Source organism: Amblyraja radiata, chromosome 27 (genome assembly GCF_010909765.2).
Source record: "Amblyraja radiata isolate CabotCenter1 chromosome 27, sAmbRad1.1.pri, whole genome shotgun sequence".
NCBI classification, from domain to species: Eukaryota; Metazoa; Chordata; class Chondrichthyes; order Rajiformes; family Rajidae; genus Amblyraja; species Amblyraja radiata.
The window spans coordinates 14,329,643-14,353,667 of NC_045982.1; the positions used below are offsets into that span (position 1 = coordinate 14,329,643).

Here is a 24,025-nt window from a genome sequence, read left to right on the forward strand (position 1 = left end):
GAGAATTAACTCCTTTATTATGAAATGCAGCAGGCAATGTTACATATCGTACGTATAATGGACATACAGTAAAGCTTATCCACACCTCGCTCAGATAAATCAAAAGCAAACATCTTTATTATCTTGATTGGCTCGAAGCACTTCAAAGTTAAACCGATTTAGGCATATTATGGGGACCAATATACAGAATCTGTATATATAAACAGTCTATTTTTAGACAATAACAATATCTACATTTATGCATTCGTGACACGAAAAGTATTTCATGGTTATTTAGTTGTTGACTGCATGTACAATTGCATATGTTTCTATTCCCCTCTAGAATTTAACACAAAAGCATATAAGATATCAAGCTACAATGACACCTAATCCCTTCACCCTACTGCCTTTAAACTTTACATAAACAATTTAATTCCACCAGGCATGCTTTGGGAAAGCATTAAACTTGGGAAGCATTTACAAATCAAGAAAAATAAACTTGCTCATTTGTAAATCTGTTTCTTTTTGTCAGGACATTTGAATATGTTTACAGTCAGTGAAGTACTTTTGAAGCACAGTTACTATTATAATACAGGAAAGAGCCAATTTGTCCAAAGTGAATTCCCAGAAACTGCGACAAGGTAGAGTCCAGATAATCTGTTTCAGTGGTATAATTCTTTCAATAAAACTATTTTATATTATTAGCATGAATAATTTAATTCTAATGCAACAACGTATCATTAACCTGCTATGCATGGGACTTGTCGAGCAAGACAGCAGATTTTCTAATTCACTTTTGTTTAAAAAAGTTGTTACGTGGTAATATTTTAGTGAGGGACAGGGGAAGTGGCACTGCCACGGGCAGGCAGTGATGGGTCACCTTGGGTGATCCAGATATTGAACCAACAGGATTTCTGAATGGTTGGACAATGTACTACTGGAATTTCACTGCAATACTTTATATGCTGGTAAATACACTTGAAGAACTAAGCTCTATACATATATGCATATGAATGATAATCAACAGCCAAAATAGTTTAATATGCAAGGCAAAGCAAACAAGTAAGTACTTTTAAAACATGAGAAGTTAATACAATTAATAAATAATATCTAATCCTAAGTTTTATAAAAAACCTTTCATATAAAAGTAATACAACCAAATTTAAACATTTAGGCTGCAGTTAAATATTATAGTCAGTTAATTATGATAAACAGGAGGAGAAGCTCTAGACACAAAATATAAAGAAACTGATATCTTCCATCAAAATGGATGGAATGGATATTATATGCTTGTATTAAAGACAGTAGAGTTCCAACCAAGAAAAATCAGGATAAAAAACTTCTGCTAGCTTACAAGTTAGTATTACATCAGGACAAAAGGAAAAGATTAGGTAAAATAATTATGGTGGTTTAGGAGATGGGATGCCCTGCCAGAAACAATGACAGATCCTTGTAAAAAAAAAGTCAACAGCCAGTTATCGTACATATATATGGCTTGGGTAATGCAAAAAAAAAAAACAACCTAGGCTACCAGCGGGTATCAACTAAGCAGGTGCAACTTTTCTATCTCTCTATCACCATATCTCCATTTAGGTGAGAACAGGCAACCCCTAATCCCAGGTTTGTAAAATCAAATTACTACAATATTTAGGTTAAGTGATACAATGGTTAGTATCATGGTGGAGTTTGTGTGATGTTTAAGTAACAAACTCATAACAAAAGGTTTAAACAGAGCACTTTAGCAGTGAAGGAATCACAAACCTACTGTCCTGGCAAAAGGAACATTTTCATGACTGAAGCTCCAAATATAGTCAAGATACCAGTAACTACAGTCTATCCTTAATTTGTTCAGACAACGTAACAAATTCATTTAAATAAGGAATTAAAATTCTATACATATAACTCTTTGTCTGAGATGTATGGTTGTATAGAAAGGAATAATAATTACAATTGAAGTTTCTTTGCAACACTTCTGTTATTTTTTGTTAAAGTTAAAGCAATATCAACCATTTTGAAATATAATACAAACTTTTTGATTGCTCAATTGGAATAAAACCCATAAAGTAACTAACTGGATTTAGAAATGACCTGTTCTTTTTCACAGCCACATATATTCATTTGAGATTTGAATATATATTCTTAATGACAATGACAGTTCTTAAATTAAATTCTATCCCATTGTCTTTGGAGAAGCAAGGCGACGACAGTAAATTTCGTACAATTTCCCCCCAAAATAATCTGCATCTTTATATGCTTCACAACTCCTCTGCCAAGTCTGTGAAATGTGATCTTTTCCATAATAAGCCCCAGCAATGGCTCCTGCCATTGTGGCAATTGTATCAGTGTCACCACCTAGTGAAATGCTGTAGATTATTGTCCTTTCAAGCCCATTGTACTTTTCTGGAATTTCTGGATCAGGATTGATACACCTCAGGAAGGAATAAATTGCAGTTGGCACTGATTCAAAAGCTGCAATCCCATTTCCTGAAAACAAAAGTTGCACAAACCTTACAGGCATAGTAGAAACAAGTAATATCTATAAAAGATACAAAGCATTGCAGAATACATTTAAGAGTTGCACTAGCTTGAGATGTATTGCAGAAACACAGGACTCTGCTGGAATTGTTGGCTTTGCGCCTGATATTCAAACAAAGCAGAAATTCTCACATGGCATGAGGAAGAATGATCATTGTGTGCAGAAAACAAAACAATGAACTGAGTGGACATCTGCGGCATTTCATATTAAAGATGCCAACAGAAATGCAGAAAACAAAGCATTTCGCATTACAGCTTCAAGATTAAAATTTCATATTTATCTGCAACACTATGGAATGATCTTCCCTCCCCTTCATCTCACACTGAATGGTGAAAGCTCCAGCATAAATTTGAAATGTAGGCAAAATATGGAAAGACGACAGTGCCTCTTTGATTATATTCAAAAATTGTAAATATTAGTCTTACAAAGAAAAGAGATGCACGTGATTAATTTTCTTATTGCAAAAGATATTTAAAATTTTATTTTGTGATAAATATGTTGACAATATTCATAAACCTACAATTCTCAGTTAAATTCGTAAATTCAAAAATTCTCTGGGCATTGAAACAATGTAGTTAAATGCAAAAAATAAGATTGGCAGGGAGCAGCTGCTTTCTTCACTTCCAATTAAAAAAATTTCAGCTTAAACTATTCTCTGTTCTTTTCCTGCCATTCTACAAAACTGAATACATTTGCAAATTAATAAAGCTAGAACTAAATACACAAGTTTGTAGAAAATGGAAACAGCACTCTTACCCAATTCATTAATGACCTCTTCTTTTGAAACATCTGTTCGTGATAAAAATGTTTTCATTTTCTTCAATCTACTGCAAAAGGGAAATTCTTGAAAACTAGAAAAAAAAAGGAAAGAGAATAAACTATTGGGGTATCCAAATAGGGAAGAGCTCTTTGCTTCTAATAGGTTTTCCACATCAAATTTTGTGGAAAAGTGTTATAATGTGCTTACAAAGAAACAATTTTATCTCTTTCTCAAATATTTAAGATTCTCCAGAGGAATCGCATATAAATCATTGTGATCCGTTGTAAGGGGAGTATTTTTTTAAAATAAAAATATAAAATCTTAACATCAAATCTTAATATCCACTTGGCCCTTCTTACGATGTCAGATCTCCACATTTTAAATCAGATTTTATGAAATCCAATTTTACTGTGACTGCTTTGAATCTTGCTCATGACAAAACTCCTTATCTTGTACATACTTAATCATAGCTATTCAAGCAGAGAAGATAGTATGCACTCAAAATTGCTAATTGATTTAAAGTAAAAGCAAGCCAGTAAGAGGACCAAATGGGCTTTGTCTGCAAAAACAAAACACAGAGCTGCTCGTATTAGAAAGCAAGTGAACAGGCAAGCTCAAACATTTGTGGTCACATTAGTGCAAATATGAATATGCAATGTGAGCAGATCACACTTTTGCAAGAAATCTCCAAGTGTAACATAAAAACAGAAAATCACTTATTTTGCAATAATTTAGCATAAAAATGTTCTCTTTTGCGGGAATTCCGTTTTTTTATAAACGGGATTAAAATAGCAGTTAATCGTGCCAGGATCACATTTTCCAACTATGCTCCATAAAAAAGATCATATCTCACCCCAATCCCCGATCAAATGCATCTATTATATGTTCACAGCAAACATAAGCAAGTTTTAAAAATTAATTACTTCAAGGCTCTTTCAAAACCTTAACCCTGGGATATAAAAAATGTACATCCTATTCCAATCTTCTTTCAAGGTTGAATTATTATGATTCATAGATTTATTATTTTAAGTATGATCTTGCAGAAGAATTTCCAAAGACCTTAACTCCTCAAAATTTTTAACAAATCAAAATAACCACAAATCCTGCACACACTCTAGCCCACTCATGACACACCATCCCACTTAAAAGGAAGTTGAAACATATTCGCTACATCCAGCTCGTGAAAACATTGCTTCTTGTGCACCTATTATTATGAAACTTAAGAATAATTTATCATGTAACAAATCACAGATACAATTCAAGTTAATCTCGTTAATTCAAGTTAAGCGATGTGCAAAATGCACATTTGTGCACGAATCACATCTGAGCTGAGAATGTGGATGACCCATGGTAATGAAGTAGAATACTCCGTGCATATTTAAGCACCAAACAAAAAATTCATCTCTCAGATTCCTCTCAAAATATTATGAAACTTGTTAGCTCATTTCTGTACAAAGTTATTCATTCTTAAGGTCACTATGGCCATGTTCAAGTTGAAAGCAAAATGCATGCTCAATATTTGAGAAGAATCAGATGAAGTATTTTTTGAAAAGTAAAGACAACGGGAATGGAGAGTCAATATTACATTTAACAAATTGAAAATATAAAACACCCATTTTAAATTTAGGAAAAAATATATTAAAAGCTAATACAGCTAAAGAAAAAAAACTGGATTCAAAAGTTCACAAGTTATAGTAGTAGAATTAGGCCATTCGGCCCATGGAGTCCACTCCGCCATTCAATGATGGCTGATCTCTGCCACCTAATCCCATTTTCCTGCCTTCTCCCCATAACCCTTGATTAGATTAGATTTACTTTATTAATCCCCTTATTCAGGGGAAATTCAGATGTCCTTGCAGCACACTAATAAAAATACAACATAGCATTCAAGAAGTTCAACACCAAAACACAAAACATCCCCCCACAGTGGTTCCCACTGTGGGGGAAGGCACAAAGTCCAGTCCCCATCCTCTTGTCCACCCAGAGTCGGGCCTATTGAGGCCTCCACAGTCGCCGCCACGGCGCCCGATGTTCTCGCCGGGTGATGGTGCTCCGGCGTCGGGAGAACCCTCAGCGGCTTGGGGTGCCAGGAACGGCCGCCTTCTTACTGGAGACCGCGGCTTCCAAGCCAACAGACCGCGTTTGACGGAGCTCCACACACTAGCGATCTCGGCGAGAGATCCCAGGCTCCGGGGTGTAAAGTTCAGCGCCGCAGCTGGCTGCTCCACAGAACCGCGGCTCCACAATGTTTTCATCGGCTGTCCCGGCATACTGGAGTTCCAGCGCGGCGACCCAGGAAAGGCATCGCCCGCTCCGCAATAGCACTCCAGCGCTGTGCCGCCGCCAAAGCCGAGGTTCTGGCCAGGTCCCCTCAGGAAACGTCGCTCCAGGACCCGCTGGTAGGCCGCGAGGACAGGTCGAAGGTGCTGCTCGGAGGAAGGCAGCCTCTCCGACCAGGTAGGGACTTGAAAAAGCAGTTTCCCCCTTCCCCCCCACCACCCCCCACACATAAAAAGATTAGACCCCCCGACTACACACTTTAACGTACTAAAAATAATAAAAAAGAAGTGAAAAAAACGGACAGCTGCAGGACAGGCAGCCGTACAGGACAGCGCCTCCTCAGGATTGACACCCGTTCTAATCAAGAATTTATCTCTGCCTTAAAAATATCCACTGATAGGCCTCCACAGCCCGCCACAGATTAACAACCCTCTGACTAAGGAAGTTCCTCCTCACCTCCTTTCCAAATGGGCGCCATTTAATTCTGAGGCTATAATCTCTGGTTCTAGACTCTCCCACCAGTGGAAACATCCTTTCCACATTCACTCTATCTATGCCTTTCATTATTCTGTAAGCTTCAATGAGGTCCACCCTCAACCTTCTAAACACCAGCGAGTAGAGGTCCAGTGCTATCAAACGCTCATCATATGCTAACCCACTCATGCTTCTCTTGTTTTTTGCCCTAACCAAATAATTCTGTAATGTAGCCCTAATATCCCAAGATTATATAGGGAATATTAATTCAAACAGATTACCTTGGGAACTTCTCAATAGAAAATAATTTTGGGGAGAAAAAAAAACAGGATTACTCCCACCCAGCTTTTAAAGAAATGCCATATGATTGTGAAAGCTTCAGATTTTGCCATAATAATCACAATACAAGACAGATCATAATAATAGCTAGATTATTACTCCCTTCATGCTAAAACAGCAACATTACAAAGGCTGAATAATGCCTGCATTACAAGAAAGCCAAGAATTCATATCAACTGAAGAGGAATTTTAATCCAACGGATTCAAAAAAATTAAGTATTCCATTCAGCACAGACACCAAAGACAAAGCAACAACCACAAAGCGTATGTAATTATTCTTCTGCTTGACATTCTTTTAGCACCAACTTAACCGCGTACTGGATAAGTAGTAATTCAAGTTGACTTGCCAGCAAATTAGGAAAAGCAATTAAATGGGAAACAATTAGATTTAATGTTATGGTTTATTAAGTTCAAAACTGATTAGAACATAAACTACGCTCCCATCCCCAAAGGAATAACGATAATCTGCCGTTTTGGTGACATCGGTGGCAGCCTGACATCGGTGGTGGGGCAGTTGCTGGAGTCAATAATAAAAGATGAAATAGCGGCACATTTGGATATCAGTAGCAGGATCGGTCCGAGTCAGCATGGAACTACGAACGGGAAATCATGCTTGACTAATCTTCTGGAATTTTTTGAGGATGTAACAACGATAATGGACAAGGAAGAGCCATGTAGTGTACCTGGACTTTCAGAAAGCATTTGATAAGGTCCCACATAGGAGATTAGTGGGCAAAATTAGAGCACATGGTATCGGGGGTAGGGTGCTGACATGGATAGAAAATTGGTTGGCAGACAGGAAACAAAGGGTAGGAATTAACGGGTCCCTTTCAGAATGGCAGGCAGTGGCTAGTGGGTAACCGCAAGGCTCGGTGCTGGGGCCGCAGCTATTTATAATATATATTAATGATTTGGATGAAGGGATTAAAAGTAACATTAGCAAATTTGCAGATGACACAAGGCTGGGTGGCAGTGTGAACTGTGAAGAGGATGCTATGAGGATGCAGGTTGACTTGAACAAGTTGGTGAGTGGGCAGATGCATGGCAGATGCAGTTTAATGTGGATAAACGCGAGGTTATCCACTTTGGTGGCAAAAACGGGAAGGCAGATTATTGTCTAAATGGTGTCAAGTTGGGAAAAGGGGAAGTACAACGGAACCTGGGGGTCCTTGTTCATCAGTCACTGAAAGTAAGCATGCAGATACAGCAGGCAGTGAAGAAAGTGAATGGCATGTTGGCCTTCATAACAAGAGGAGATGAGTATAGGAGCAAAGAGGTCCGCCTGCAGTTGTACAGGGCCCTTGTGAGACCACACCTGGAATATTGTGTGCAGTTTTGGTCTCCAAACCTGAGGAAGGACATTTTTGTTATTGAGGGAGTGCAGCGTAGGTTCACGAGGTTAATTCCCGGAATGGCGGGACTGTCATATGTTGATAGATTGGAGCGGCTGGGCTTGTATACTCTGGAATTTAGAAGGATGAGAGGGATTCTTTTGAAACACATAAGATTATTAAGGGTTTGGACATGCTAGAGGCAGGAAACATGTTCCCAATGTTGGGGGAGTCCAGAACCAGGGGCCATAGTTTAAGAATAAGTGATAAGCCATTTAGAACGGCAATGAGGAAAAACCTTTTCACACAGAGAGTTGTGAGTGTGTGGAATTCTCTGCCTCAAAGGGCGACGGAGGCTGGTTCTCTGGATGTTTTCAAGAGAGAGTTAGATAGAGCTCTTAGGGATAGTGGAGTTAAGGGATATGGAGAGAAGGTGGGAACAGGGTACTAGTTGTCCATGATCAGCCATGGTCACGTTGAATGGCTGGCTCGAAGGGCCGAATGGCCGACTCCTGCACCTGTTGTCTATTTTTAAACTTATCAAAATTATTCAGCAGATAACTCGTCAAAAGTTATAGTTGAATTTAAATTTGTGGTATCAATAGCAATTAAAAAAGGCCTGTATTCAAGCCATGAAAGGGTCTGAAATGGTGCCTGTAAAATCTAATTAAAAATTTCAAAATTATATAGAAATTGCATAAATTGGTAACATATTGACAAGAATGCATGTTCACAACATAAATGGAGACATAAGGAACTGCAATTGCTGATTTACAAAAAAAAAAGACAAAGTGCTGGAGTAAATCAGTGGTCATGCAGCGTTTCTAAAGATCATGGATCATACTGAAGAACAATCCCGACTCAAAACCCCATCTCCCTGTGTTCTCCTGAGATGCTGCCTGACTTGCTGAATTACTCCGGTACATTGTGTCTTTTTTCTGACAACATTAATGTTGTACAGATGTTTTACATGTTTCTTGAGCAAGGCTGAAGGCAATGAGCATGCGTAGCCATTAAGGCTATTCCAAAATGTTAATACAAATTTATAAGTTGTCACTTCCATGCTACTGTGGAACATGTTGGTCTTTTCATCTCTTTGCAGCTTTTGTAAGAGAAATTGCATAGCTCTCCAAGAAGGAAATATTATTCAAACATTTCTCTAGTTGCATGTACATTACACGCACCTATGATGCTGCTACAAGATTTTCATTGCACCTGTACTTCAACTTTCTTGCATGTGACAAAAATACGGCCTGAATTGAGTGTTGGACGCCCCACGGCTATGCTAGATCTTACATTATGGAAACAATACAATTCCTACAAATTCTAAATATTCCTTCTGGTCACCAGTAATTATTACCAGAGCCATCTCAGCTTGCATATACACACAATATCAGGGCTAGAAATCACAGAAGCTAATTACTGCACTTGGCAATTGTAAGATAATGGTTGCTTTAAACATCGATTGAGTGACCTTGAGTTCATCACATGCTCCTAGACAATTGGTTAAAAGACAGTCTTGCTAATATTAAGGAAACCAAATGTAATTTCCTCCGAGTTAAACAAACCACCGAGAGAACAATGCGAGAGAAATTAAATAAAACCACAATATGAGCTAATATTATTAAAGAAGGCAATGCAACATAGATCTAAAGCCATAAGCATATTGCATGCTGCAAACAGCATATTGGATGCTTTATTTTCTACGGCATATGCCTTATACACTGTGATGATATTACTATTGTAATATGTACATCCTCAGCTACAAATTGATTTTTTTAAATGATACCTAGAACAACTTGAGACTATACTGATAACTACATTCTTTGTTGTAACACAAGTGTCAGTTTTCCTCCTGCCCAGGTCATCAAAAATAACTATGGTCTCTGACTATACAAGATTTCAACATTTCCCTTGCAGGTTATTGTCCAAATCTTAATATTACCCCAAAATGGCAGGACAACTAGCTGGCTCAAATACATTTCCAACTTTAAGTGTAGAGGAAAACATCTAGACAGAGCACATCTGCTGAAGACACAAAATGCCAATACCCGTGAGCTGCTTAAATTATACAATACCATTTCGACTTTTTTTAATAACTTAAGATTAGCCTTTTTTATTGACATTCTTTAATTTATTTTTGTAGATGGGTCTAATTTTCCTTCATATTAGTTGAAATATTGAAATACTTAGTAATTAAAATAAAGTGATTTTCAGAAAACTTTAACAATACCAAGTACATAGATTTATGTTTTAAGGTATAACTCATTCTGGATGCAAAGTTAAGCAAACTCCCAAAGCTTGACAAGATAGTTTGCAGCAAATGAAAATGCTTCTTCAATAGATTGGGACATGAAATTAGTAAATTCTTCAGAACACATTTCCATACTGACCTTTCTGTCCTGGCACTCATCCATTGCCAGAGTGAGACCACACACAAACTGGAGGAATAGCATCTCATATTCCGCCTGAGAAGCTTATAACCCAACGGCATGAGCATTAAATTCTCCAATTTTAAGTAACTTCTGCAAACACCTCCCCCTTCCCTGCCACCACCCCCCCCGCCCCCCCTTCCCTTGAACATAGACACAAAATGCTGAAGTAACTCAGCGGGACAGGCAGCATCTCTGGAGAGAAGGAAAGGGTGACGTTTCGTGTCGAGACCCTTCTTCAGACTGAACCTTGAACCCTTGCTGATCTTGCACTAGTTTCCACCAGAAATCTTTAAATATGCTTTACAGTTCAATATTATGTTTTCTTTTGCGTTTCCACCTGCTTCTATCAAACAATATGCATATTAGGAAATCCCCTCGCCGAGGATATCTGTCGCCAGCCGTGATTTGTCCGGCTTCCTCGTCTTTTCTCTTTTTTTCCTCCCGTTCCCCCCTGCAATCAGTCTGAAGACGGATCCTGACCTGAAACATCACCTATCCAGTTTTTCCAAAGATGCTGACTGACCCGTTGAGGTACTGCAGCATTTTGTGTCTCTATGTGGTAAATATAGTTGGGATACACAATTCCCTTTGAATTCTAATATCTGGATCAAAATCTGGATTTAACAATAGAAGAATTTACACTGCATTGAATTCTACACTAATGGAAATATGGTATGGTATGATAACACAAAATAGAAATAGACCAAAAACTTACAATAGGCAGATGTTCACAGAATCCTTCCTCAAGATGTAAATCTATCAGTTGACAGGATGCTGGATGTTAACTAATTGTACCCCATTTCTGTCATAATCATACATTCTTTGGTGGTAAAAAACAATTGTACGCCAAATATTTTTATTCTTCAATGCAGTTCAACCTGGGTTTATTCACAAGGTTAACCCTAGACTATGTGTACAAGACCATAAGAACTTCTAACACTAAATTATTGGAGAAATAAAGTGGTGGCCACAAGAGGCCACCCTAGGTCTGTACTTACTCTTTTGCATCTAAAAGAGATTTTTCATCATTCTCGATCAACTGCATTTCCCCAATGAGGTGATCCAAGTACTTGTCTTCCTTCAACTCCCCCTGCAAGGCATGATGAACAGCAAGGGCCTGCAAGATAGCACCATTGTAGCCCAGTGAGGATGCATGGGTCACTTCGGCATTTTTCTTTGCAAACTGTCCCACAACAAAACAAAACAGTATTATTGTAGAAGATGACAGTGCCTGCTTCTAATTTAATTGATAAAGAACTATATTGTTGAATTAGTTCAAGCTAATTTGCCCTGAGAGTAGAAACACTGCTTTCCTTTAGCTGATTAATTATGAAAGTTGTATGCTCCTTGCATTTTACCAACTAGAATGAAGATATTCCTCCAGAGCTAATGCAACCTTTGAAAAAACACATGTAAAATTCTAAGTTCAATGAACAGGAATGTCAAAACAATAATTTAAGTTGTTTCAAAAGTGGTCTTAACTGCAAATGTTGCTTAAATAGATCAGCCATTCACCAGTATGAATACATTATGTTGGGCCAGGACATGTTATTTGTTTTATCCATGAATAGTGAAAGGAAAGATAAAATAAGAAAGGCATGTCAATGATATTAGTTTTTATACAATAACAATTTGAGCAGTAATAAGATAATTCCTTACAACAAAACAACACTATAGGGATAATATCAGGACAATTGTCCACAAGTAATAAATAAAGAATCCTGAACTCTTCAATGGTGTTAAAATGTTGGGTCAGAATTTGAAGTCAGCAACAGCATTTGCTCCATCAATTTACATAACCTTCTCTTTGAGGTCTTTGCAACCTATCAACAATCTCAACCAGAGCAATGATTCAGAAAATCCACACATACATATAATGCTCTTCCTAGACTCACATCTGAAATGACTGCCATATTTCATTCAATATTTTAATCAACTTTCAATTTAAAAAAATAAAACCAAAAAGTTGCATTTCAAAAATCTCTTCCATTCTGCAATACAGGTTCTCCATGGGTTCACATCCAGCTTATGGGCACCCCATACGTAGGAAGAAGCAATTGGGAGACCAGCATGAAACAGACTCGCTCACTCAGTGATCAGTGAAGCCAGCTGAAGGTCTCTTTCCCCATGCATGTTCGCTGCTGTTTCTGCGATCCTCTCCCACAAACTGTTTTTGGTCGTTTCTGACTTACGAACAGTTCTCAGGAATCCACGACTGTCATAATCCGAGTTCTTCCTGTAAAAAAACATTTTGAAGGAATTTCCCACCTGTTCTAGTGCAGTGCTTTTTGATTACTAATAGACCCATGACTTGAAAGCTCCATCTTGCTTGTACACTTGTGGCATATTAAGTAATGCTCCTGTCTTAAAAAAACAGGAGTACCATCTAACTTACCATAAGCAATGCCCCAGGAGATCCACTAGTACAGATAAACTCTGGCAGGTGAACAAAAACTATTTAGTTAGCATAAAATGAAATTTTAATAGCCAGCCAAAGGAGCTGCTTCAACTGCTGACTGCCCTCACCCACCCCTAACCATACAGGAGCCATTTTATTTTTATAGTCCAATTGCAATTGGGCTGAATGGTAATCTAACATGGTTAACAATAAGCTCAAAGAAATATATAATGGTATATACATATATGCCAATATATAATGGTAAGCACAGGCATCCATTGTTAACAACTGTTAAAGTGGTAATGTTAATAGACAAACAATAACCATAAAATACTTATAATTCTATCCAGAGAAGATTCCAAAGAGCTGGAGAAGAGGAAATAGTGGAGAAAGAAAGAACCAAAAATAAAGCTGTTTAAAAAATATCCAATATGCATTAAGCTGACCTTTATAACATCCTGAATATCTGGATATGCCAGTGCTATTGGAGCGATCCTCATGGCACCTCCATTTCCATAGGAGCCCTTTCCCTTAAACTGTTCCCTCGCCGGTTTAAAAACATCAACACAGTTTGGGCTAAGAAGCTTCTTAAATACACGAATGACACCACTTCCATAGCCACGGTTTGGATTTTCTTTATATTCTTCAGCAAACCTGAGGGATTGAAGAACACAAATAAAATAAAAACTTTGTTGCTGTGTCAAACAAATTCCTAAAGATAAGCAATTATAAACTGTTGAATGAGTGGGCAGATGCGCGGCAGATGCAGTATAATATAGATAAATGTGAGGTTATCCACTTTGACGGCAAAAACAAGGGGGCAGATTATTATCTCAATGGGGTTAGGTTAGGTAAGGGGGAGGTACAGCGAGACTTGGGTGTCCTTGTACACCAGTCACTGAAAGTTGGTGTGCAGGTACAGCAGGCAGTGAAGAAAGCTAATGGAATGTTAGCCTTTATAACAGGAGGATTTCAGTATAGGAGTAAAGAGGTTCTTCTGCAGTTGAATAGGGCTCTGGTAAGACCACATCTGGAGTATTGTGTACAGTTTTGGTCTCCTAATTTGTGGAAGGATATCCTTCTGATTGAGGCAGTGCAGCGTAGGTTCACGAGATTGATCCCTGGGATGGCAGGACTGTCATATTAGGAAAGATTGAAAAGACTAGGCTTGTATTCACTGGAGTTTAGAAGGATGAGGGGAGATCTTATCGAAACGTATAAAATTATAAAAGGACTGGACAAGCTAGATGCAGGAAAGATGTTCCCAATGTTGGGCGAGTCCAGAACCAGGGGCCTCAGTCTTAGAATAAAGGGGAGGCCATTTAAGACTGAGGTGAGAAAAAACTTTTTCACCCAGAGAGTTGTGAATTTGTGGAATTCCCTGCCACAGAAGGCAGTGGAGGCCAAATCACTGGATGGATTTAAGAGAGTTAGATAGAGCTCTGGGGGCTAGTGGAATCAAGGGATATGAGGAGAAGGCAGGCTTCTCAAAGATCACAATGAAAGGAGGTGCTGGCTCGAAGGGCCGAATGGCCTCCTCCTGCACCTATTTTCTATGTTTCTATCCATATAGAATGCTTTCAACTTGGTCACATCATCTTACATTAAGAAATGCATACCTTTATATTTTGTATAAAGTTGTTCTATTTTTGCTCCTTTTTAATTCAGTTCTCGATGGCACAAAATTCTGTATCGCTCCATTAATATTCAAAATTAATTAACTGCACTTCTCACATTGGCATCATCTGAAAGTTCGGACATTATTTCCTCCAAGCCAATATCCAACTTGATGATTGACTCAGTTCAAAGAAGTGAACTCAGAACTAAACACAGAGGATCAACATCACCCATTCAGAATCTGTGGGGAAAAAAAATCAAACTGCTGGAGGAACTCAACAGGTCAGGCAGCATCTTAGGAGGGAAATGGACAGATTACATGCAACCCTCAAGACATTTGCTCAAGATTCCAGCATCTGTTGTCTCATGTTCCCATTCAGGATCCGATCTTAATATTTTTTTCCAAAATCTTTTTACTCTAACCTACCCCAACCCTATATAATGCAAATATTTAGTAGCCTTTCAGTTCAAACCTTGTTAAAGATTTGCTGCAAGTCCATAGAGCATTCCCATGTTTACTCTAGGACCTTCACGTGAACTAGGAATTTCATTGCACCATGGTGTGTATATGACAATAAACTAACCTTAAGTATGGAACATGGGAAAAAATTGGATGTGTCAGTAACCACAGAGGTCAAGAATAGGGCTTTTGTGGGGTGAAAATTGAGGAAGTTAAGGTTGGATAAGAATATGTGATTGTCTACAGCCTTCAAGGTGATCCGTGAATTATCAGGAGTTTTCGCTGACAGCAGCTTTCAGTAATGCACGATCTAATGACCGATGAATAAGTTATGTGCTGACTTGAAGGATCATAGTTGGGAGCTTTGCCAGAACTCACAGATAGGAAATATTATTTGACTCTTTCAACAAAAGGATTTTAAAGGCCAAGTTCAGAAAGCAGCTGGGTCAATTCAGATGAAATATGAAATTAACAAAAATGATAAATCACTTGGTTAAGAGACAAAGGGGAAAAAGAAGGACCCTCCATAAAAATACTAACATGTATCATAGAGACACAAGTGACTACAGATGCTGTTCCTGTCGGTATTTGTGGTTTTTGGGCGTGAAAAACAAAACTGCTGAGGAACTCAGAGTGTCAGGCACAGAGTCCTGACCCGAAACGTCATCTGTCCATTTCCCCGCATGGACACGGCGTCTCCCTCCGAGTTCTCAAGCACTTTGTTTTTCACTTGCCCAAAAACCACAAATACCAACAGGAAAACAAAGAATGCATCATTTATGTTGTGTTATTAATTCAATTTTCAAGAGTAAAAATAGATAATTCATTTGATCGTTTACACTTTTACTACGTTATTAACGCCAATCCACTAAGTACAGAATACTCTAACAGGAGAGGCTGGCTTTTCAATTCACTCAGAATGACCCTTACAGTTATTAGGTTACCTTGTTTGTGTAACATAAATCACCAGCTGTCTCCCAAGCAGTATGTTACATGTACAATACATAATCACGGCCTGAGAACACTAAAACCCAGTTATAAAAAAGTTTACTATAATCAGGGATCTCCTACAGAGGGAAGTCTTCAGTGATGGCCAAAAGGGTGTACAAATACTTATTTAATATCCTGGTGGATTTTTATTATAAATACATAATCCAAATTGAAATATACTGCTGGAAAATAGTTGGATTAATAGTAAAGATTAATTTTACTTTATTCACTAAACCTTTTGACGAATTAATTGGACACGCCTATGGAATATAGATTTCAATACAGCTCGGAGACAAGCCATCCATTCTGGATCTAGGAAAGATACAGAAAAAATCAAAAAGGCAAATAGATTTTGGATTTTTAAGATATAAAATAGTCTGGAAGAAGAAGTATGATGTTAAAGTAATACGATGGGTATATAAAGCCATGGATTGCTCATACAAGGTTTATTGGGAGCCAACATGGGCAGTATAGATCTATCAGAATGATAACTGGACTCTACTTATGAGGAGAGGTTATCTACATAGTTGCAATCTACAATGTTAAGGAATTACTCAGTTAAGATTTTAAGGTAGGTACACAAAATTGCTGGAGGAACTCAGCGGGTGCAGCAGCATCTATGGAGCGAAGGAAATAGGCGACGTTTCGGGCCGAAACCCTTCTTCAGATAAGATTTTAAGGTATTCGGGGAAACTGGTGGGGCAAATAACAAAACATTATTTTATGATAGGGAAACTTTAGAATTAGGGAATTAACCTTAAAAAATTATGCCAGGCATATTAGAAAGTAAATTGGGATGCACTAAAGCACAAAATCCACAGAAACAATACAGGACTATCGACTTAAGTTGTCGGTGGGGGAAATCACTTTGGAACCAATAACTATCATTCTATTACATTTAACTAATTATGGAGAAGGATAGGACTTCTCCACAAGTTAAGGCACTAAATAGGGGCACAGCCCAATTTGGAAACATTAGACGGGAACTTACAGAAGTTGACTGGGAGAGTCTGTTTGCAGGCAAGGGAACAGCAAGTGAAAGGCTTTCAAAAGTGAGATAGCAAGATAACATGGTAACATGTTCCTGTTCAGGTGAAGGGATAGGTTGGCACATTTAGGGAACCCTAGTTTAGTTTAGTTTAATTTTGAGGTTGATGAGTGATTTTGAAGATCTGGTCAGGATAAAGGAGGCATTCATCAGATTGGTCAAACAAATTCCTCTGTGAGTACAAGAAGTTTGGAGTACACTTAAAGACAGATAGGAAGGCTAAAAGTGGACAATGGAATAGAGCTGGCAGGCAAGGTAAAGGAAAATAATAAGAGATTCTAAGGGGTATATTAAGAGTAAAAGGATGCTAGGGAAAGAATTGGTCACCTAAATAGATCAGCGAGGCAGTCTTTGTGTAGAACCATAAGAGATAGGAGAGACATTAATGAATAATTCTTATCCATTTCCTCTGGAATAGAAGCTAAGGAATTAAGGCATAAGAGTTGTGATGTTCGTAGATCATGTACAAATTGCCAAAGAGGTAGAGGGAGCATCAAAGCGCAATAAGGTAGATAAATATCCCGAGGACAACCAAATGTATTTTGCGCGTTGCAGGAAGATAGGAAGGAAATTGTGGAAGCTCTTGCAGAGATACTTGCATTATTTATAGCTACAGGTGAAGTTCTAGAAGACTTCAAGTATTGTACCATTATTTTAAAAGATCAGCAAGGACAAGCCAGGAGCTACAGGTCAGCGAGCATGGCGGCACTGGTGAGAAAGTTGATGGAAGTAATTCTTAGGCACAGTATCTACCAGCATTTGGATAGATATGTATGGATATTGTGTCTCACAAACCTAAAAGTTTTTTTTGAAAGCTCACCTTTTGTGATGAGGGCAGGGCAGTGGACATTATCTATATGGACTTTAGAAAGGGCTTTGACAAGGTCCCTGCATTGTAGGAAAGTCTGGAAAGTTACACAGCATAGAATCCAAGGCGAGCTAGCCAAATAGATTCAGAATTGGCTTGCAGGAAGGATAATAAACTTAAACATAAACCTAGCCCAGTATGCCCACTTGGTTTGCATGGACATGGTGGGCCAAATGGCTTATTTCTGTTTTGTATAGCTACTTGACTCAAGGAAAATGAACTCTATGAGATTTTTGTTAATTTAAATAGGGTTCACAAGGCAAGTGTGTTTATGGAGTCATGCCACCGATCAGCCACTATTGCATTAAAAGGCATTGCAAACTGAAGGGACACTGTGACTCCAAAATCTCTATTGTCACCTTCCACAACGCTAAATTGTATGTTACCATAGTGAAACAGTGGCTTTGGGAAAACAGCAAACTGAAGGAGCTAATCCAGACCCTTGAAATAGCTTGTTGTTCAAGAAGGAACTGCAGATGCTGGAAAATCGAAGGTACACAAAAATGCTGGAGAAACTCAGCGGGTGCAGCAACATCTATGGAGCGAAGGAAATAGGCAACGTTTCGGGCCGAAACCCTTCTTCAGACTGATAGGGGGTGGCGGGGAGAAGGAAGGAAAAAGGAGGAGGAGGAGCCCGAGGGCTGAGAGATGGGAGGAGACAGCCCGAGGGCTGAGGAAGGGGAGGAGACAGTCTGAAGAAGGGTTTCGGCCCGAAACGTTGCCTATTTCCTTCGCTCCATAGATGCTGCTGCACCCGCTGAGTTTCTCCAGCATTTTTGTGTACCTTGAAATAGCTTACTGAGCATTTTCAGATCACCTTCCAGAGATGTGGAAGCATGCTTGCTATTTGTACACAGCACACGCAAAATACAAGAAAGGATTAAAGTGTTTGCTTCCAGGAAAAAAGTTTAACAAACCAGCAAACAGCATAAAATGTTTTTATTAAATAAAGATCTGATAAGCATACTAATTCCATGACATCAACAAAGAGTGGTGAACTGTACAACAAACAAGCACCGCAAATGGTTAAAGACAAGTCGGTGGTTTCTCAAGGTGCCTTTCTTCTCTATTATTGTAGATAAGTGAGTTTGAACAATAAAAAGTCAAATCTCAGGAGTTGTGACAAATCAATAAGGTGTATTGTATACAAAATACAATGGGAAGTTATATGATCATATTTACAATTTTAGTGCCAGAATAGAATAAGGCATGATAATTTAATAAAATCACAAGTAAAGAATTCCCAAGCCTCAGTTTCAGTAAAACATTACCTCTTAGCCATATCCACTTCATCAAAGTCTTGTTTACTTATCAGCGACTGTGCCACACACCTAGTCATTGCCGTATCATCTGAATACACTAATGAACCTGAAAGTAAAATAAATTGTGTTAAGCAATCAGTTGTAAGACATCAACTAAGGCTTGGGGACGAGAAGGATATTTCCCTGGGTATTTGAGAGAGCAGGGAGAGATGGATTTGTGGAATTGCTGGCTGCTGCCGGCATATTGTGCCGGGTTGGAATGGGGCATTTCGGCATGCCTTCTCACCCCATCTCCCCGCTAAACCGCAATATTCACGAGATGGGTTGAGCAGAGCTGGAAGCGCTGATCAGAACTGCTCGCTATCTCTCTGAGACCGTGAGGCCAGCTGATGGCCGCTCTACCCGAGCCTGCTTGCTCCCCCATCACAACTGTTTCTGCAATCCTCTCCCACACACTATTTTTGTTAATTTCCGATTTACAAAAAAATCAGATTACGAACTATTCTCCGGAATGGAACCTGTTCATAACTTAGGTACGGCCAGTACATAGTACATGTCTTTATTTAATTATTCTGTACACGTGGATATCACTGGCATATACAAATTTTGTGCCCAACTAATTGTTGGAGATGGTGGTGATGCAAAAAAACCTCCATAATGTTGTCACATAGGGAATTCAATGATAACCAAGATAGAATAACAACAGATCTGGATAGAAAGACATTTGGAAGCAATGATAGCTCCATGCACTTGCAACTATTTTACTTCTCAGAGGTAGGGGTTGCCGATTTGGGAGCTGCTGTCAAAGATGCTTTGGCAAATTGCAGCAGCTCAACTCACAAATGAGATGTACGGCAACCACGGAGCAGCAAAGCTGGTGGGAATGCCAATCAAATGGGCTGTTTCTTGTGTGTAGTTGGAGTGGCACATTTATCCAAATCATTACACTTCTTGTGTTGTATTCACAGTAGATAGACCTTCACATTTTAAAATGAGAATGCTGGAAATATTCAGCAGTTCAGGCAGAATCAATGCAGAGAATAAAGCAGAGTCAATGTTGGAGGTTGACAACCTTTCAGCAGAACTGACAAAAACAGGGTTGGTTGCCTGAAATTGTTGAATTCAATGAAGCATTTGGGCTGGAACATATTTGATCAGATACCAGAAGTTGCTCCATAAACTTATGTAGGAGCCACAAAGGAGATCAAGGAAGAAGGTTAAAGTGGACAAAGTATGAAGATTGCACTTCAGGGTCCCCCCCTACAGATGGACGGAGGTGTTCTGCAAAGAGGCCACCAAAACTACTTTTAGATTTGCCATTAAAAGTACCACATTGTGAGTACCAAATATAATACCCTCCATTCATCATACTCTCACCCCCTCATATATACAATAAGAGCATTCTTCTTATCATAAGAAAGTAAACAGATGTAGGAGTATGTCATCCTCAAGCATGCAATCGTATTCAATGCGATCAGGACTCATTTCTAATCTTATTGCCACGTTCCTGCAGTAAATTCATTTATTCCTTTCTCCTAATAGCTTTAATATCTATCTTGAATATATTGGACCAATGAGCCTCTGTAGCTCTTCTACAGAACAGAATTCTGAAGATTTACTAACTTCTTGATAAAAAGATTTTGCACATCTGCCCTGAAATGTCAGCCATTTTTAGATTGAGACCTCGCCACTGGTTTGAGACACCCCAGCCGAGGAAACAACTCAATTTTGTCTTTATCTCTCACAGTACAGATTACACACTTTCAACAAGTCAACTTGCACAATATGCAACATCTTTATGACCCATTATGTCTATGGTAACTCTGAGAAACTCATTCCCCTGCCCATTTTCATTGTAATCTATTCTTCCGACATTCCCATAAATCCCATTTAAACTGGGGACAATTAACAGTGACCAAATGACCTACAAATTCCCACATCTTTGAGATGTTGGGTAAATCAGACCACCTGAAGGAAACCCATGCAGTTACAGACAGAAAATGCAAACTCCACACAGCAACACGGGTCAGGACCAGCATACCTGGAGGTGCGCCACACCATGCCTGATCTCTTTACTTTAGCTCCATTTCCCACACAAACCCCATATTCCTTGATTCCATAAAAATCTATCAATCTGCTTTCTTTACACTCAACGACTGAGCATTTTTGCACGTCTCAAATTAAAATGTCAAAGATTCACTACTCCCCACGTAAAAACATCTCGTATGAAACATGAATGAGATTCCTGATTTTAAGACAGTCTTTCCATAAATGACAAACTCATCATACCACAATTCAATCTTTGCTGCAAAATGTTTACGTAAGATATTATTTCTTTACGTATGGTGAACCCAGGTATGAACATAATATTCCAGGTTGAGTCTTGGAACTGCAGGAAAAAAATTCCCCCACTCATCCAAAGATCGCTACTACCATAGGATACCTCGTTGGGTGTTTGAAAAGCATTAGAGGTTTGGAGCTCCTGTGGTTTAACTTACGGAGGTACCGACCCCGATAACTGATGTTGTGACAATGGACACCAAGCACAATGACCGTTACGGAGTCTTTACTGTATTGTATTACCTTTATGTTACTGTATTTTCTCCTAGTATAGATGAAGATATTTCCCTAGGCCATTATCAAAACGTATATGTAAGAGGGGCAATATGAAGTTTATTTATGAATTAAATATTCATGACTAAATGTGGCAGAGTTTTTAATGTCACACTTTTGGTATCCAAAATGGTGGGAAAACGATGAAATATTGTCTATTATGAAAAAAGATTTTTTGACTTTCTGTCTTCAAGTTATCCAAGTTATATCTGCTATTTATAAGGTATCACATGATGGGTAGATTTTTGTGAAGGACATCGTATTAGTGTAAAAAAGTGAATACTAATCTTGTTCGTCAAAAACTCTCCAGTATTGTAAAAATACACATATGGGCATGTCCTCTGGTTCTTGATTCCCCTACACTGGGTAAAAGACCCTGTGCATTAAACCTATCTATTCCCCTCAAGATTTTATGCACCTCTCTATAAGATCACCCCTCAGCCTCCTGCACTCCAAGGAATCAAACCCTAGCTTGCTCAACCTCTCTGTATAGCTCATGCTATCGAGTCCTGACAACATCCTCATAAATCTTCTCTGCACTCTTTCTTAAGGGTGTCTTAATAAAATCCTTCCTTTATCAGGGGGATCAAAACTAAACACAATACTTCAAAATGCAACCTCACCAGCATTTTGTACAATTGTAACGTAACATCCCAACGTCTATACTCAATACCTTTATTGACAAAGGCCAAGGTACCAAAAGCCTTCTCGATCAACCTATCTACCCCACCACTTTCAAGGAACTATACACCTGCAGTCACAGCTCCACATCACTTCACAGGGAAATGGATGAATGATCAATTTTTCCTTGAATAAATATTTTCTATCTTTTCCAAGTCACAAATGGAAACTGGTTGGAGTTGGACCAGAACGGCAATTTCTTGTTTACTGATGCAAATTGAACACTAGCCACACATTAAAAGGAAATGCAAGTTAACAAAGAGAAAATAATGCATTTCCTTAAGAAGAAGGATGCAAGCAATATCCATTCAAATTTAAGTAACTGACAACCTGAACTAAACTTCACACAAAACCTGTCAAGTAATAATAACGATGGCAACGTTACATCCGTGGGACCGAGAAACGCATTGGAGAAGAATGTATGAAATAAATTAAATGAATAGTTTCTCAAATATTGCAGTTATTCACGGTGGAATAAAATAAATGTATAAAGACTTTGTTGGCTGTCAACAGCTCGCTCAAACACGGCGAACCTCCAGCGTGCCGCCGGGTTGTCAGTGCATTGCTGCCAATGCCCATCAACGTAGCCTTTTTACCTTCCTCCTGCCTCTCCTCCTCTAAGGCTTGAACGGATTCAATCACATCCTGCATCCTGACCAGCTCTTTTCCCTCGAACTCCCCACCGATGCAGTCGCCCAACAGCGCCCCGGTCATGGCCCCGCAGAAGCGAGAGAGACTGGGCGGAGTCAGGGCCCTACTCACAGCCGACATCTTGGCTCGACGCTGAGGCGGGCGGATGGGCAGACGAGAGGGCGGACGCTGATTGGCTTCTGCGGCGTCCAATCGCACACAAGGTCGATCCGCGGCCAATGGGAGAGCGGGCGGGGTGACGAGTGCCCGCAAGCGTCCAATCGGATCTGCAACCCGGCCAATCAGAGCGTGCGAGCCGCGCGTGCTGCGACGGTTTGAGCCGGTCCCGCGAGGCAGGGACGGAGATGTCCTTGGCAAAGATGTCTTTGGTCCTCGGCGAATATAAAGCGGGACGCCTACCCATCGACTCCACCCTGACAAAGCTCCAACATCAGGTAATGAAGCGGGATAGATACAAAGTGCCCGAGAAACGTCACCCACCCCTTCTAGCCTGAGATATGGCCTGTCCCGCTGAGTTACTCCAGCTGTTTTTGTCTGTCTTCGGTGTCAACCCAGCACCTTTCTTCCTTCATAAAGTGCTGGAGTAACTCAGCGGGTCAGGCAGCATATCTGGAGAACATGGTGACTGTTCGGGTGGGGACCCTTCTTCAGACTAAGGAGAGCGGGGAAAACTTTTCGTACTCATGCACCTGTCCAAATGTGCATGTATTGTAATACTGTGTGAAAATGTTGCCCCTCTATTTCCTATTAAATCTTACATACGCACCTTAAACCCATGTCCTCTGATTTTCGATTCCCCTATTCTTGACCAAGTGCATTCATTCACTCTATCTCCCTTTTAAGTGGAAAGGAACTGCAGATGCTGGTTTACATCGCAGAGAGACACAAAATGCTGGAGTAACTCAGTGGGACAGGTAGCATCTCTGGAGAGAAGGAATGGGTGACGTTTCAAGTCGAAACCCTTCTTCAGACTGTCAGGGGAGAGGGAAACTAGAGATATGGAAGGGTAAGGTGTGAAAACGACAGATCAAAGCAGATGCTGTCAAGGAATTGTAGAATGGTTCTTTGTTGGCTGAGGGGAAGGTGAAAATGAGGCATACAATCAGTAAATTTAATAAGTAGGACAGTGAAACTATTTGAAGAACTAGAGTGGGGGGGAGGGCTGGAGAGAGATGGGAAAGCAAGGGTTACTTGAAGTTAGAGAAATCAATATTTAAAGCAGAACATCTGCCCATTGACTGGAACCCATCCCAGGGAAAGTTCCAAAATCAGGTAATGAAGACACAAAGTGCTGGAGTAACCC

The 24,025-nt window shown here is 39.4% G+C and overlaps 1 protein-coding gene across 1 annotated transcript; it reads right to left on the reverse strand.

Annotated features, from left to right (window-relative positions):
• On the reverse strand, positions 1-22,880 carry adprs (ADP-ribosylserine hydrolase). Its single transcript, XM_033045193.1, has 6 exons — positions 22,668-22,880; positions 18,787-18,883; positions 12,979-13,186; positions 11,133-11,317; positions 3,272-3,366; positions 1-2,463 (listed from the first exon to the last, which is right to left on the reverse strand). The coding sequence occupies exons 1-6, from the start codon at positions 22,840-22,842 to the stop codon at positions 2,150-2,152; spliced, it is 1,074 nt and encodes a 357-aa protein (XP_032901084.1). The 5' UTR covers positions 22,843-22,880; the 3' UTR covers positions 1-2,149.
• Positions 22,881-24,025: the final 1,145 nt, after the last annotated feature.